This window comes from Corvus hawaiiensis, chromosome 10, assembly GCF_020740725.1.
Source record: "Corvus hawaiiensis isolate bCorHaw1 chromosome 10, bCorHaw1.pri.cur, whole genome shotgun sequence".
Classification (NCBI taxonomy): Eukaryota; Metazoa; Chordata; class Aves; order Passeriformes; family Corvidae; genus Corvus; species Corvus hawaiiensis.
In genome coordinates, this window is record NC_063222.1 from 28,403,643 (window position 1) to 28,420,772 (window position 17,130).

Genomic DNA, 17,130 nt, shown 5'->3' on the forward strand with positions numbered 1-17,130 from the left:
TGGGCCGCGCCGCCGCCGCCGCAGCGCTCGGTCCGCTCCGCCGCCGCACCGCCGGGACCGTCGCCCGCGCCGCGCCCCCGGCCCGCCCGCTGCCCGCTCGCCCTCGCCCGCCGCCCCGCGATCATGGCCGGCTGGCAGAGCTACGTGGACAACCTGATGTGCGATGGCTGCTGCCAGGAGGCCGCCATTGTGGGCTACTGCGACGCCAAGTACGTCTGGGCAGCCACGGCCGGCGGCATCTTCCAGAGCATCACGGTGAGCGGGGCCGGTGGGAGCGCGGCCGAGAGCGGTGGCGACGAGCCGCGGCCGGGGGACGGGGGCACCTTGTGGGCGGGGGGCGCGGGCCCAGCCGCCCGCCCGCGCCGCCTTTTTGTGCGCGTCGGGAGCGGCACGGGGCCGGTCCCGCGGGCGGGGTCGGCGGCCGGCCCAGAGCGGGGGGTGCGGGCGGCGGGCCCGGTGCCGAGCGGGCGGGCGGCGGAGGAAGGCGGCTCGAACGCTGCCGCGCCGCCGGCTCCATGTTTTCTCCGCCAAGATGGCGCTCTGCCATTGATGCTCCCCCGCCCTGCCCGCCCGCGCCCCCGGCCCGCCCGGCTCCGCGGCCCCGCCACCCGAAGATAAGGCCCGTGCGGCACCGCCGGCGCGGCTCCCCCGGCCCCACGCGGCCCCGCCCCGGGCGCGGCGGGCCCGGTCCCGGCCGAGGCAGAGCGGGGCCGCCTGGGCCGCGGGCGGGGGGCCGGGCCCGCCGTGACGCTGCACTTTGCGGCCGCCGCGGTGCGGCCGGGCCCGCGCCGCACCCCCCTTCCCCCCCCAGCCTCCAGACCGGGGCCCTTCCCGAGGGCGAGCTGGAGGGGCCGCGGCGGCGGGAGCCGCCTGGGCCCCGCGGGCGGGCCAGAGCCGGTCTGATGCCGAGGGTGCGGGCAGGCCCCGGGCTGATCTCCCGGGACAGGTGCAGACAGAGTCCGCGCCAGCCCGGGGTTAGTCTCTGACAAATGCCCTGCGCCGTTTAACGGGCTCGGGCCCGGAATCGCCGAGGCAGAGGCTCCCCCGCGCGCAGCGACTGCGGAGCAGCGCAGACTGCGCCTAACAAAGCCCTGTGTTCTGGAGCACTTCCTGCGGGGAGCGAGGGGAAATCACGGCCTTGGCCTCTCCACACGAGACAGGACCGTTTCTAAATAGAAATTACAGCAATAAAACCCAGCCGTGCTAACTCTGAGCTCTTTCCTTTGGCAGCCAGGAGAAATAGATATGATTGTAGGAAAAGACCGAGAGGGTTTCTTCACCAATGGTCTGACCCTTGGTGCAAAGAAGTGCTCTGTGATCAGAGATAGCCTGTATGTCGATGGTGACTGCACAATGGACATCAGGACAAAGAGTCAAGGTGGTGAGCCGACATATAATGTTGCTGTAGGCAGAGCTGGACGAGGTAAGCACCCTTTTCTTTACCTTCAGATCGCTAAATTACGAAATGTGACCCTAAGTATAGATGTTAACTATTAAGAAAACCAAATTCCTGTATTTAATGGCTAATTTTGGGAAGTGATGCAAGGGGGTGGATGGCAGTGCTCTAGCTGAGTTCTGACTGGGAATTACACTCATCCCCGTTCCCAGCTGCACCCCAGCCCAGCACCAGGCTGTGCAATGGTTAACAAGTCCCTGACAAGCAGGAAAAAGCAGGCTACAGCTCCAAGTAGGCTTAGCTGGTATTCCATCACTTGATACCTGAAGCTCAGGATGGGTCTGTTAATGACAGGCTGTGACTGCAGCTTTCTTTTTGTAAATTGCTTGATGGAAAGTTTATTCTGCAAAAATGTGACTCTCATGTATGAGCTGCTCCTACTTATAGAGTTCTACACTAACTCTTTTTGCATTTCCTATTGAGCCTGCTGAAGTCTGTCTGGGCAAAAAAACCCCATCCAGTTTGGTACCACTGAGAAGTGTGCTTCATGCTCATACACCTGCTCCTTGTGCTCTTCATTTAACTTCCAGTAAAACCTATTATGGGGCAGCTACTCATCTGGGATATAAAATACTGGCTGGGAGTGGTGTGCCTTATGTTGGGAACACCTGGGCTAGCGTTTTTGGGCTGGCTGTTGAACAGGTTCATGAGTGACAAGACTTCTGCTTATAGATGTAAAACCAAAGGCAGAGCAGGTGTCTGTAGGCTAAAGCCCAGGGCAGGGATGCAGGAAGAGGGTTGGCAGCACTGAAGTGAAACAAGCAGAGTTCTGACTTGTGAAATAGCAGTGAGAACTGTCTTAAGCTTTTATGAGCAAATTGCTATGGAAATAGTATCATAGAGTCATTAAAGTTGGAAAAGCCCTCCAAGATCATAGAGTCCAACCATTCTCCCAGTGCTGCCAAGGCCACCACTGACCCATGGCCTCAAGTGCCACAACCACATGGCTTTTAAATCCCTCCAGGGATGGGGACTCAACCACTCCTCAGGGTAGCTTGTGCCAGGGCTGGATAACCCTTTTGGTGAAGAAATTTTCATGATTTCCAACCTAAACCTTCCCTGGCACAACTTGAGGCTCCGATGTATGATCACATGTAGGTAGACTGGCTGCAGCATTCCCGGCTTGGTGAACAGTCCCTGGCCTGCGGCAGCCCAGTGCTCACTGTGTCCCTCTCCCTGCTGGGGGACATCTGATGGCAGCTCACAGTGGCAGTTGCTGGTGAGGAGCCTCCAGTATTCCTTTTACCAGACAATCTGGGACATCTTGCTGGAACTGGGGGAGTGGGGAGAGCCCTCAGCATGACAACTGTTCCTGCGTTTTGTCTCATGTAAAATGTGTGGTTTATAGTTGTGTTATTGCATGGAAGATTTCAGCCCAACTCAACCTTTGGGGTTTTTTACCAGCATCAAAGCAGTTACTCTGGTTCCTATACCAGCAGTGACTGCTGCAACACAGATCATGGGAATTTCCTTTTGCCACTCTCCAGTCACACTTGTGCACACACTGCACCCCTGCCCCCACAGGCGTTTAAACTACAGCAAGGATTTCCTTGCTGGGTGATGACTGATGGTGAGAGACACTGTAATGCTTTTCTGATAGCTGGTGGCATTTTTCTTAGTAGTGAACTCTTACAACTTCCATAGTTGGATAAAATCCCTGAGGATAGCTTGTAGCCCTGTCTACATCTGTGTTTTAACAAAACTGTTAAACCAGCCTAATACTCAAATACTAAATCTTGAATTTGAGGGTGTTTACTGCACTGCCTAAAACTTGCATTATTTCCATGTCTAACACACTTTTTAAAACTTTTTTTCTTTTCTCTTTCAGTCTTGGTCTTTGTAATGGGCAAAGAAGGGGTCCATGGAGGCGGATTGAATAAGAAGGCATACTCAATGGCAAAATACTTGAGAGACTCTGGGTTCTAGTTGTTAGGCAGACTGTTAAGTATTAGGGGAAGATTGCTATTAAACTTTCCTGGCGGTGAGCTTTAAACCTTACATTCTGGAAACTTTACTAGCAATGCAGGGTGATGGGGTATGAACCTGTGTCTCCTTTGTATCCCTTTGTTGGTGGGGAAAGGTGTTCTTTTTTTTTTCCCCCTTTAATTCTTTTCATTTCTGTTTTGTTTCCTTGTGTACTCCAGCATTGGTTATAGTCATGGGAAAGGAAGGTGTCCATGGAGGGACACTCAACAAGAAAGCATATGAACTGGCTTTATACCTGAGGAGGTCTGATGTCTGAGCAGCCTCTCCCCATCCACCTAGCAGCTGTCTGCACCACCACCCGCTTGTGCTCAGTGCTACCAGACCGTAGATGGTAGTTTGTGGTTTTTTATTTACCCATTTCCTACTGTCATAACTCCAGTTCCCCCTCGTTCATCTCTGTAACCACTGTAGGTAACCGAGCCCGTCTGGCACCACCACGATGATGATATGCATGATAACTTGAAACTTGGGAGGGGAACATGCCAAGTGTAGGCTCTGCTTTGTCTTAGCAATTAGTGTGATATTGACAACTAAACCAAGATACTAAACAAGGTGCCGATTGTACAATCTAATTTGATCAATGCCTCTTCAGCACTTTGAGCAAGTCACAGCTCACTAGTCTTCCTTTCACAGAGCATGGTTGGGAGGAAAAAAGTGCGTGCATATCTTCACTTCTGTCCCTCTCTTTGTTTCTGTTTTTTAAACCCATGTGTTTGCTTACACCCATTTTTATAGTGCCTGGTTTGTTTAACCAATTTGCCACTCAAAAGCTATTAATGTCACATTAGTTTTGTCATTGCACTTCACTGCAGGCTTAAGTCTCTTACGTTTTCTTGATGATGTCTGAAGGTTGTACTGCTTAACAAGTGCAATCACAAAACTATGAAAGGGTACAGATGCACTTCCTCCCATGACCTTAAGCCACCATCCTAGGGATTCCCCAGACATTCCATCATTACAATAGCTCAGGCACTTTTTTTTTTTTTGCCAGCTCCTGTTCTGTAGTTGACTTGTGCAAGGCTGCCACTGTGGCCACTAGCTAGCCTGGCATAACCAGCTGGAGTGTGTCTGGTTTCAGTTTCTCATAGGACCAATTTTAATTTGCAGCTTGGGGGTTGGGGGGGGGGGGGGGTGTTGTTTTTGTTTTTTAATATGAAACTGCAATGTCATTGTGGAAAACTGCCACCTTCAGCTACCCTGGGAGCTCTGACTGGCTTCAATCTTTCTGCCAGTTCACTCAGTGGTGCAGAGTTTGGCTGCTCTGAAGCCACTGTTTGGATGAAGGTTGGTAGTTTGTAAGCTAAACTGTCAAAATACCATTTCAAATTTAAAAATCTTTATCTGACCTGTCACACCCTTGCTGCCGAAATGATGGAGTGAGCTGCCTTGTGCACGAGTCATCTGAAATGTCTGTAACCAAACTCAGTTCAGGCACGGTTCTGACTTGTATGTCCATTGCAAGAACTGCAGAACTCTGTATACTAAAGAATAAATGGGAGATGGTAGTGGTTGGAATAACTGACTTGGCTGTCTTGTGATGAATTTTTTAATATGTATTCTGTGCCATACTATTGTTTAAAAAAAAAAAAAATGAACTGTTGCTATTGTGAGATGGATTTTAACTGACTCTGAGGGTTTCTTTTGACTGGCACTACCTTAGGGACATTCTAGTATTTGCTTCTATTGTTGGGCCTTGTGGATAATGTACAGATTTAAACAAATTCTTGTTGCTGATTTGTCCATTTCTTTCCCTGCACTTTGTTACATCTGGGATACAGTCTAACTCATCTGATTTAATATGCATTTCAAAAAATGCCATAACTATTAAAAACACCTTGTTTACAGACAGATGAAATAAATTTATTCCAACCAAACAAAACCAGACTGTTGGTAATTTTTCCCCCCCCCACCCAGAAATCCTCTGAGACCTTCAGGTCTAAGTGCAGATTTAAGTTTTGCAGGACAGCAGTAGTATAATAATATGATAATTAGTGAGATAATATGACGTCAGTGAAAAGCCAGGCAGTCTTTGAGGTAGATCTTAATTTAAGAGATGATTTCTCATCTCTTTAATACCACATTTATCCAGCTCTCTGGTGTGGGTTTCCCCTGCCCTCTGAATGCCCAATACACCATTCCTGAAACAAGGTGAAAGAGACTTCGCATAGGACCTGGCAAAGGAGTCTGTGGTGGCCTGCCCAGGTCAATACACCTAGCGTGGGAATGTGCTCCCCTCACCCAGAGAAGGGGCCGATTTAAAGTCTCCATTACCTTACAGGATTGCACCTGTATTTGCTACTTTGGCTGAGAACTCCTAAAAACACAGGCCCAATGGGATGTGATGGTGAACCCTGGAGCTTGTGGGATGGGAGGACAGTCAAGCCCAGATCATGGGACACGAATCTGTAGAAAGGCTCTGCCGTCTTAGGCCCTCAAACTAGTCAGGTGCTTCTGGATAGGACCTGGAAATGCCTTTGTTCTCCCCTCCTTCCCCCACACCTTCATCTTCAGTGTCAGCTGCACCTGGCTCCTCTGCTTGGCATGAGAGCTGGGTCTAACTAAAACCTTCCTATATATAGTGTTCATATTCTCCCATTGCCAAGTGGCTCTGTGTCTGAACTGGATCTCCCAGTGCCAAAGTTAGAACGGACCAACACACCCACAGCACAGAGCAAATGCCTGTTCAGCAGTAACTGGTACAGAGGATGCTAATCTGCTTCCCCCATAAAACACATGTGAAGCTGTGCTCAGTGTCTTAACACAAAGTTGCACTCACCGTTTGACTGCAGAACTTTGATTCTCCCTGGTTAGGAGGCTGACGGTAGCATGTTCCCAAAGCTGCTTCTGTGGTAAGGCCAGAGTGGATGGAATTGACTGTAGCACCACCTCAGAGGCAGAGCAGCTGCTGGCAGCACACACCAGGTACTTGTCATCACATTCCTTAGTGTGACATTGTTCCTTTCTGACCAATTCCCCTCTCTTGAGTGGGTGTATGTCACCTGGACACTTCTGCTTGGTTAACAATTAGGTGTTGTTCAAATGAGTTTTTCAAATGCATTTTTGGTGAATTTTCCTAGCATAAATGATTGCAGGCATTAGAATTACGTAAGAGCGTATATTACAAAGTTTAGGTCAGTTCATGGTTCTGGAACTCCAGATTTTGGGGTGCCTGGATTACAACAATGAATAAACATACGCGCAGCAACTGCAGGGACCTAGTTTAAGAAGTATCTTTCAGCTTAGTAATTAATTTTCAGAAACCATTTTCCCATTTGGACTTACCTAGACATATGCATGATGAAGGGGAATTTTGCCTGATGAAAATACACCACTACACTGATTGTCATTACCCCACGGCTGCTGGCAGCAGTGGTTTGGAGATGAATCATCCTTTCATTATGATCCTTTTACTCATTGTGCAAAATAAACTCTCCCTCCTCTCAGCCAGGCCCAGAAAACAGATCTGCATTGCACCGTGTGTGGCTGCATGGAGTGTTAAGTCAGAAGTCGCATCTGGGACCACCTCACCTGCCATCGCCTGTCCAGGGTTCCAGCACTGGGGCTGTGGCTCTGCAGGCGCTGCCAGCTGGGTAGGAATTGTTCAGAGTACCCTGGTCCTCCTTCATGCTCCCCCAGGCAAACTACATGTACAGACTCTGGCCAGTCCAAACTCCTCCTCAAGCTAGAAATGAACAAAAATGAAGGTTTTCTGCATAACTCAGACCCTCTTCACACAGCACTGGTCAGTGCAACTCCTTGTACTGTGATTCACAGTATGACGCAGGAAACATCTGCTCAGAGATCCCAACAGTTCCATGTTCTTCATCTTCAAAAGCACTTCAACCTCAGTAATGTAGGCCGAGTACTCAAGGTCTCAAGTGATGCAAAAGTTCAATAAACTGCTTTTGATATTTAAAGTGGAAAACATGTTTATTAACATTCTTTCAAGCTTTCCTTAGTCAAGGCCATATAAAAAAAATCTCCATTTGAGTATATGCATGGTTTTACTTTCTACATAGTTACAGAGGTATTATATAGAATCTACCTTTTTTGTGATACACTGGTAAGTACTGAGTTCTGTGAGACAGGTGTAAGCACTTGTTTTCAAATTAGGTACTTGAAAACAATTTTTTATATACAATTTAGCAGACTAATGCAGCATAAAATGCTCTTAGTAAGAGGTATATGAGCCAAGGATCAATATAATACTTACCTAAACTTCTTTTTCTATATGGAACAAAACCTCTGTCTCAGTTGTTTCCCAACTGCCACCTCCTCACTGGAAACCAGACAATGAAGTAGTAGCAAGGAGGGACAATTAATGTGCTTATGGTGGACCTGACCTTGTGAATTGCTCAAAACTAAACATAGATTCTAGGCTTCCGCATCCTGGGAATTGCTCAACGTAACTGCTTAAACTCAGCTACTATGGCAAACTCCAAAGGATTATTTGGAATCATTGCTTTGAGATAAAAGTGGAATTTCTTCTGCTTTGTTTTGTTTTGACATACCAGCACACAGAATATTGATCTGTTCTACGTTTTCCTTTCAGCAGTGGTGACAATTTTTAGGAAAACTATACAAACATGCAAATACAGTTTTTGTTGGGCCTAAGGGGTAACACATATCTACATGTAATAAATATTGCTGTCAGGACGACCCAGTTGTAGCTATGAAGTAGAAATAAAAGTACTTCCAGAGAAATCCCATTTCAACAAGAGACATTTAGAGTCTCTGTGATATTTCTATTGATATAAACTATTAACATTATTCGTTAGCATTGTGAAGTCCCGTTTAACTGTTGGTTTTGAGAAGACAGAATGTGTGACTGAATACGTGAATCAAAAATAAATCTACCTGTAATGATTTAACCAGAGTACTACTACATGAACTGCTGCTCCTATCAAAGAAACCAAATGGATTACAGATTAAAGAGATTCCCTATGCAAAGGTTTGTAAATAGCCTTAAGAACCCTTTTGTTCATACACCTATAGGTCATTAGTAGTCTCAGACAGTGTTTGCCACTCTGTACTCCCTGTCCTCACTGGGCTGCAGCTGAACCACTACACTTTCTTCATTCATCCCATTTTCTGCATCACTGCTATCAACATTGTCATTGTCATCCTCCTCATACTCCGAGGACTCAGTCATGTTCTGATGGGAGTGGGACTCTGACAGAGCCCCAAAGGACTGTGTGCTGACCGAGGCCAAAGGTCTGAGCAGAGGAGTGTTCTCAGACACTTCATTCTCCTCTTGGCTGCTGTCTGTCTCCGAGTCAGAGTCCCCCTGGGAAGGGACCACTTTCTGCTTACACACAGGACAGGTTTTTTTTGTTTTTGTCAACCATGGGTCCACACACTTGCAGTGATATGCTGTTAGAAAACAAAATACAAGGACATCATTATCACAGTGAAAAGGACAGGGAAACCTGCTAACCCGTGCTTCTCTTCAGTGACACGGGAGAATTTTAGTCCGAAGTTTGTTGGCACATAACCTGTAGCAAAACACCTGATGATTAGGATCTCAGTCACATAGGTATATGCAATGAGTACCTGTGCTCTCTACTGAGTGAATGAGAGCAGTAGTAGAACAGGCCACATCTGACAACAAATTTTAAAGCTTTTTGAGCCATTCCATCCCTTTGCAGCAGGCATGCCCACCATCATCATCCTCACATTGCCTCTTACCTCCACACCAACACGTATCAAAGCACCTCATTATTAAATGACATTACCGCATGATTTTGTGGATCTTAAATTAGGTCTGCAATCGGCCCTGCAACTAGACTGGCCGTGTTTAAAAAAAAAAGTATTTAAGTGTCTCACTTATGGTATTAAAAACTCATCTCTTCTTTCTAAGAGAGACTTCTACTTGGCAAAGAGCTCATATTTACACAGCCTAGCAATGTTATGTTTAGTATCTGGTCAAGCACACTGGCAACATGTTCTCCACACGAACTGATGGTGGTGGTTGGTGGTGTTCAAGTTAAGTTACCTCTGCAGTCCCCCACTGAGAGAGGCACCATGGACCTGTTCTTTCTCTTCTGAGAATTCCTTGTTTGTCAGCCTAGTTTGAAATTGGTTTTATGACTGAGGTTCTAAAAAGCTCCACCTGTCACCTGCTGTGCTGGCTGTGTATAGAAGGCTGTAACATCTCTGCAGTGGGCTGGACTTGAGAAAGACTGACACAGGAAAATATTTCGCTAACTGACTTCCAAGTGCAGTCAGGCAGTGGTGTGCATGGCTGCAGACTCCAGGACAGACCCATCCCTTCAGCTGCACCTCCAGGTCACAAAGAACTCAATTTTGTGGTTTATTTGTATTGGGGAAAGTGAAAGCCTATATTTTAAATGGAGGAAGTATTACAATGAATATGGGTATTTAGGGGACAGCATCAAGCCCAGATTTTCTTTCATGAGTACATCCAAGGAAAAATGCAAAGTGGGAATACTAGCATTTTAGCTTTTAAAAAGAGATAGCAAGCTTTCACTTTTCCCACTTTGTACATTCATTCTTGAATATTAGCAAAAAGAAATTTTATAAATCACTCACTAAACATTCTCTGTGGGTTTTGGACAATGTTTTGGAAAGCTGTTTTAATCTAAATTCAAACCTAAAATACAGCTGCTTACCATGAGAGCATGGAAGGATCCTGAGCTTGTCTCCATCCTCATATTCATCCAGACAGATGGCACACACATCATATTCATCTCCTACAGCACATAACTGAGAATTAGTTTGACTTTAAAGGACTGGCAGCAGACCCTTCTGACACGCACATGGGCTCTCCCGCCTTGTTCCTCAGGCTGAAGGAACCACCACTTCCCCCTGCCCACGCAGGGCAGTTCCTGCCAGCTGCAGAGCTACTGCTGAACTTTTCACATCTCTGGAACCAGAGCTCATTCACTTAAGGTTAATAAAAATATTTTAAACTGTGTGAAGTGCTATCTCTACAACATTTTTTCATGCTTATTGAAAATAAGGTAAAAGGATTTAAAATATAGCATTCACTTTACTATACAGGTTTTAATACATTATTGACAAAACTTAAGGCAGAAAAATAGCAACAAAGAAAACTGGATAAAAAATAAGAATAATAATCAAGAATGACACTCTGGCTGCAGGAGGAAGTTCAGTGTTTTGTAACTCAAACTTCACAAATGGGATACACAGCACCTACAGTACTGACACAGTGTAGGTTCGTGTGGTATGTTATATGACCAAAGGAGAGACAATTTCTAGAGGTTAATGCATTCCCATTTCATTTTTTTTTGTCAAGGGTTTTACAACATGCTCCTTCCATCAGTTCCCATGGCTCTTTCCCTTTTCCTGAAGACAATGGCCTCCAGACCTGCTCCAGTCCTGCAGTGGCTTCAGCCCAGCTACTCGCTTCCCCCAAGGGACAGAAAAAAGGGGCAGAAGGAGAAAAGTGAGATAACTTTTGAGAAAAAGATAGTTCAATGGGTAAAGCAAAAGCTGCACACAAGCAGAGAAAAATAAGGAATTCATTCATTGCTTCCTATCAAAGTTTTGAGACCAAACAGCAGCAAGCAGAACAACGCAGTGAGAGAACAAATAAAATTCCATGGTTTGGTTCTTAAACCCTCTTCCTCAAAACACGTGGATTGTCTCTCTCCAGGCAAAGTCCTGAACCTTTTGGTGCCTTCCTTACCTCTCTGCACCCAGGATTCTCTTCTGGGAAGTACATATGAGCTCTGTGGAAAGGGACAAGAGTGCCCTATCCAGAGCAGCCCATAACACAGGTTAGGGCACTTCATGAGTGCCCTTTATAAGATACATAAGTAATGAGAAAACAGGATCAAACCTAGCAGGGTCACAAGGAAGGTAGGCCATTTCCAGAATTAAAAAAATATGGCACATCTTCTCTCCTTGGACATTGCCACAATAGCCAGGAAAGTTCTGTATGTGACATGACTACTCCTGGTCAAGTAAAGGCAGCGAGGATTAGCAGAGAGAGCTGGTAAGTGGAAGCTGTTCCTGGTAGTGTTGGAAGCTCATTAGGCTGGAGAAAACTTACTGGTACTGTCCTGTTACAAAACTGCTTTGGAGCAGTATTGATACACACCCAAGGCGCATATCAGTTACAGATATACAAGACACGATTAACTAGCCATTATCCAGAGGGCATCTGGGATAGTAGAGAGAAATCTGTAAATCTGGAATAATGGCACATGAATTAAATTTAGTACTATAAGAGGCAAGTTACATCCTTGGGAATTTTTAGCTGGGATTTCATCAGTTATAAACATTTGAGAAGAAACAGGGTGCAGTGATTGATCACTAGTATTCCTAATGTGATAATACAAACGGGAAAAAGAAAACTGCTGCAGTAGGACACATTTAGAGCAGTCCTCCCAGAGGTCTAAGTACTGTTCAGTCCTCAACATGGCCCTCCACATCCCTCAAAGATTAATTTAAAAAGAAACAAAGAAAGATTATGATCACATAGCAGAGAAACTACTATGCAAGGAAAATAATTTTTAAGAGCCTGATAATTTAAACCTAGCCATCTGAGGGCTGAAAGAGGATTCAGCCTTCTCTATAAACACCACAGAGAAAGAATCCCATGGTCAGAGAGAAGCTGAAGGTGTGGGGGGAGTGGGGGGAAGACCATCATCTGATCAGGAATCATCAGGTTGGAGGTGAAAATAAAACTTGACCACTACAACAGTGATACTCTGAATCAGCCTTTCAGGACACTCAGCTAGAAATTCTGGTAATGGGACAAACCTCCCCCTTTCCCTAAATCTGGTTTTACATCAAGGCTTTAGATGTGTGACACAAATTCCTAAGAGAACAGCATCTGGAAGGAGATGGAAATGGGCTCCCAGAGTTGCAAGTGAATGGTCAGACAGGAAAGTTTCCTTAACGTCTGCAAAAGTTGGTGAACTCTTCTTTCATATACCTCTTGAATTCAGACCCATCTGGTGCTGCTACTTTCTCCTGATGGTACTTCTCCCATTACACCATGAGCATTGTATTCACACAGCTGATCCTGATTGTCCTAGTGCAGTGCTGGACAGTGATGTCTCCCCTGAGGCAGCCACTTGCTCTTGCTGCATGCTCCCCTGACCATGAAGTGTTCTTTAGATGTGCAAACCCCGAGAACAACCAGCCTGGCCCAGCCCGTCTGTACCCATCACATGGCCGTAAGCACATGTGGCAGCAGCTTTCCCATCACTTTATGGACAGGTCTGGTTGAAGGACTGGACATTCACAGGTTCAAGTGCTCCACTTCATGTTAGTCCATCTCATCACATGGGCAGTTATCTGCCCAACACGTGGTGCTGGGTGCCTGTGCCTTGGTTACACACTGTGCAGCAAGGGAAGGCACCAAGGACAGCGCCTCAGGGGAAAAAAGGGGGTGTGGCCCACCTTGCCTAAGGTTGGACACCCCAGATACATCCTGCAGTACTCTGGGGGAATCCAAAGAACAGTGCCGGAAAGTGACAGCTATTCTCAAGCAGGCTCATCTCCCCAGGGCATCCCCTGGCCAAGAACAGCAGCACCCTCAAAAGAAAATGACACAGCAGTGGAACTTCACACTCGTGTCTATGACAGGTAGGTACAGGTAAAGTTTCCTGCCACCACAGATATTCCTCCTACTCCTGCCACCACAGGTATTTCTCCCACTCCCGCCAACACTGCAGTCCAGGCCCTCGCCATAAAGCAATGTCCGACAAACCCTTGTCCCTGCTGCTCCAGCAGCGGCCACAGTGTCCATCCGCTGCAGTCCACCTACTCCTCACCTCCCACAGGTCATCACACTTGCAATTAACTGGTGCTATTTCCAGGTCCCTTCTCTCCCTGTGGCTTGGGGAAGGGAGGCAGATTCACACAGCAGCTGAGATCAGGGACACGGGCCCTCACTGGCACCCAGGATTTCTTTCTCCTGGACTAGTTCCCAAGCTGTTTCAGCTCCATGACCACATGCCCCTCAAGATCTAATTTAATTTCTAAAACAGACACTTTTCAGATATCTTTTTCTCAAACTCCCATTACTCTAATTTAGAAGCTAACTCAGAACCACCAAAAGAATCATGAAAAAATGAAGTATGGACATAGCTGCAAAATAAAGTATCTTAGCTAAATAAACTGTGTATGGAGAGTATTTAGTAAGCAAAATTACCTTCTAACTACTTGGCACATATAAATAAAAAAGAATATTTTCAGAAATACAGAATTACCTACCCACACACGTATGTGTGGTTTGAGCAATGCAAAATGCAAAACTACATCTGAGACTTTGGCAGAGTTTCTGTTATGTTTTCTCTATTAAACCATAACGAATTGTGCAGTCACGCAGACGGGTCAGTAATGAACAGTAATTAGACCACTTATAATCCCATTTTCAGGGAAAAAAATAATCAATTTAGGCATACATAATAAACTGCAGAACTCCACTTACTGAGACAAAGCTCTTTAAAAGTCATTGAGACACACCTGTCACCCACTATTGCTCAATCACATGTATCTGCATATACGTACACAGAAAGCCAACACACATGATACCTGAAAATATGCATTTACGTAAAATGACATGCCCTCTTGCAGCTTACTATTTGTCATAGGTTTGGGCTTTTTACCCATGTGTACACTAAGTAGTTCAAAGACAACTGTATGAAGTTGAGCTCCTCTTTCACACTGACACCTAACAAAACCACTTCCGTTTTTTAAAATCTTGTGGTTGTAACAACACCCAAATTCTGGATTCTTTATCAGATACCTCACCACTCATTACGATTGAGTGTCAAAAGTTACAATGTAGAAAAAAACTCCTCCATTTATTTTTCCCTAAATTTTCCCTGAATTTATGACATTTTCTTTCAAGAGTGAAAGGCTACACTCTTTAATTTCATTGCATTTCAGATCTAAAAATCATTTCAGTCCTGGCCTAGATTCCATTTAGGTGAAAGTTAAGACAGCTTGGAAATAATATATATGTTTATGAGGATAAATTCTGTAATACCAGTTCACATCTGAGCTATTTTCTTCAGAACATTCAGACTTGCTACCGATCATATTACAGGCACAGTAAATGACTCTTTTCTGCTGTGTTCACTTTGTTATAAAGACATCATATATGAGTTCTCAACTCCCACTGACTTTTGTGTGACCAAAACAAACCATTTTATAAAGAACCACAATACAGGAACTGCCCCAAAACCCTTTTAGTGTAGAAAACAGATTTTTATACAGTCTATGTTCCATTCTGTGGAATTACTCAAAATGAGGCCTGTTGACTGGAACTTTGCAGAAAGCCAACTGCATATATTTTTGTTACCGCATTCCCTACTTGCCACAGAGATGTTCGCAACAGCGAGTATCTTGGTATTAAATTTGAATTGCTCTTGCCCTCACAAAAGTATTGTGATTGACTGAAAGGATCGCTCCTCTAGGAAGGTAAAGAAATTACACCCTCAAGATAGCTTTGTTTCTATACTCTACAATATCAGGCAACTTATATGTCACTAGTATTTACCAGTTTCCAGATGAATAATTATAGAATCATTAAATAGACTGAGTTGGAACATCATCTATTCCACTACCCTGCAGTGAGCAGGGACATCTTTTGCTAGGTTATGTTGCTCCAAGCCTCATTCAGCCTGCCCTTGGAACGTGTCAGTGATAAGGCAGCCATAAGCTCTCTGGGCAACCTGTACCAGTGTGTCACCACCCCCACTGTAAAAAAATTACTTCCTTTTATCTAGCCTGAATCCACCCTCTTTCAGTTTAAAACCATCACCCCTTGTCTTACTGCAACAAGCCCTGTAAAAAGGTCTGTCTCCACCTTTCTTATCAGACAGATCTTTTCAGGCACTGGAAGGGGTCTAAGGACTCCCTGGAGCCTTCTCTTCTCCAGGTGAACACCCCCAGCTCTTCCAGCCTGGCTCCAGAGCAGAGGGGGCTCCAGCTTTCAGAGCATATTCGTGGCTTTCTCTGGATCCCCTCCAGCAGATCCACATCTGTCCTGTGCTGATGATTCCAGAGCTGGATGCAGCACTGGAAGTGGCAGTTCCAAATAAAGGAAATACTGCAACAGAGGGGCTGCTGTGGTCACTGGTAATGGGAGTACAAGGAAATTTAATGCAATTTCTGCACTGATTTTTTTTTAAGCAATGTTTTTATGCTCAGCCACAGTCTGCACTGCTCCTATTAAAGAAGTATTAGAACTCCTCTATTTCAGCAAGAACAGGGTCAAGCCAAATGTTTTGTATGCTTTCACTCCAAACTCTACTATCTATTTAAAGTGTACTCAAAATTACCTCTGAAACTTAATATGCCTTTGATTTAGAGGGTCTTTGGTGTTAAAAACAATAGGGTCCAATTAGTTAGACAATGAATGATCCACTTGCCTTTCTTAAACTTATGTACGGGAAGTTTCTTAAGTTGATCCTTCCTAAGTCGATTCCTTCTTGCTCTGTGTCTGTCCTGAACAAATTTTGTTATCTGGAAACAGACATAAGATAACATGAACAGTATGTTAAACCAATAAAAAATACAATAGAAGTTTTGATTTATGAAGCTATGCAGTAAGTTGGTCAAAAGGGAACCCCAGCTAGCATAGAATAACCTCTTCCATTGCCTGAACGTAAGGATGAAGCCAAACAAGCCTAAAGGATGTTCTCCACAAACATGGCACTTGGAACTGAGAATACACAAGGGGGTTTTTTTGGAGGAAAGAGAAAGAAAAAGGTATGTCCATACTCCATAAAATAATGGCCATTGCTGTAATCCTCTACTGAGGCCTGTGAAAAGCAGGAAGCATATTACACAGCAAAACACAATTCAGTAAGTTTGAATAGTTTTCCTTACAGATTTAGATAATTACAGCTGTTTTAGAGAATTATTCCCACATTCATCAGAACTGTTTTCATATTATCTAAAATAGTAGGTTGGGGATGAGTAAAAGGTTTGCTTTGAGTCATTGTTACATGTTATATTATCCCATACCGAGATAACTAAATAACTAAAATAACTAAATAACTAGTAATACCAAGCTCTCTAAATAACTATAACAAAGATTCTATTTCCATTTTCTTAGCAGTCCCTAATGCTATTTCTGTTCAATTTCTAAATCTAGCACCTGTGATATGACATTCTTTTTTAAATATGATGACAAGCAAACAAACAAAGGATACTTGAATCTAAACTGTTCGTTCAGACTCTTTCACCACAGTTGAACAATAAACTGTATGCACAAACTGCAGTTTTTCTCGTGTAATCCAGATCCTTAGTAACAATCAGAGTCTCACATGAATCTCCTAGTTAAAAACAAGATTGTCTCAAAGAGGCAGGGACAGAATTAGTAACGAATGAGGACCAAATCCAGCCTGGAACCTCCCTGGGATCAATTTCGCTGCACTAATTAATTGTCCAGTGCTCTAGTCTATTGAGATGTCTCTGTGAAGGCCTCTCTATACGCCAGGGAATCAGCATCTCCTAGTTTAGTATCCTTGGCAAATTTACTCAGTGTGTACTCAACTCCTCTGTCCAGGTTGCTGACAGCAACACTGCAGAGAACTCGCTGTAAAGCTGAACCCTGATGAGCACCAGTGACGCCCAACCACCAGCCAGGTGTTACCCCCTTCACTGCAGCTCCCTGAGCCTGACCCTTTCGACAGCTCACCCATCGTCCTGTGTACACAATTAGCTTTAATGGGGTG

The 17,130-nt window shown here is 45.1% G+C and overlaps 2 protein-coding genes across 4 annotated transcripts in view; one reads left to right on the top strand and one right to left on the bottom strand.

The window, feature by feature from the left end:
- The first annotated feature begins 47 nt into the window (after positions 1-47).
- PFN2 (profilin 2) lies at positions 48-5,321 on the top strand. 2 transcript variants are annotated; one of them, XM_048315074.1, is made up of 3 exons: positions 48-255; positions 1,231-1,423; positions 3,601-5,321. In XM_048315074.1, exons 1-3 carry the CDS (start codon positions 124-126, stop codon positions 3,696-3,698), a joined length of 423 nt encoding a protein of 140 aa, XP_048171031.1. In that variant the 5' UTR covers positions 48-123; the 3' UTR covers positions 3,699-5,321. The 2 variants fall into 2 exon arrangements, with proteins under 2 accessions (XP_048171031.1, XP_048171030.1); XM_048315073.1 differs by having other exon boundaries at positions 54-255; positions 3,285-5,321.
- A 2,032-nt stretch (positions 5,322-7,353) lies between these two features.
- The window catches only part of RNF13 (ring finger protein 13), a 30,220-nt gene continuing 20,443 nt past the window's right edge, over positions 7,354-17,130 (bottom strand). For both annotated transcript variants that reach the window (XM_048315070.1, XM_048315071.1), the window contains exons 8-10: positions 15,820-15,913; positions 10,075-10,155; positions 7,354-8,815 (exon numbers count right to left, since the gene is read on the bottom strand). In XM_048315070.1, the coding sequence (XP_048171027.1) occupies positions 8,451-8,815; positions 10,075-10,155; positions 15,820-15,913 (540 nt within the window). In that variant the 3' untranslated portion in view covers positions 7,354-8,450. The remainder of the gene's footprint in view (positions 8,816-10,074; positions 10,156-15,819; positions 15,914-17,130) is intronic.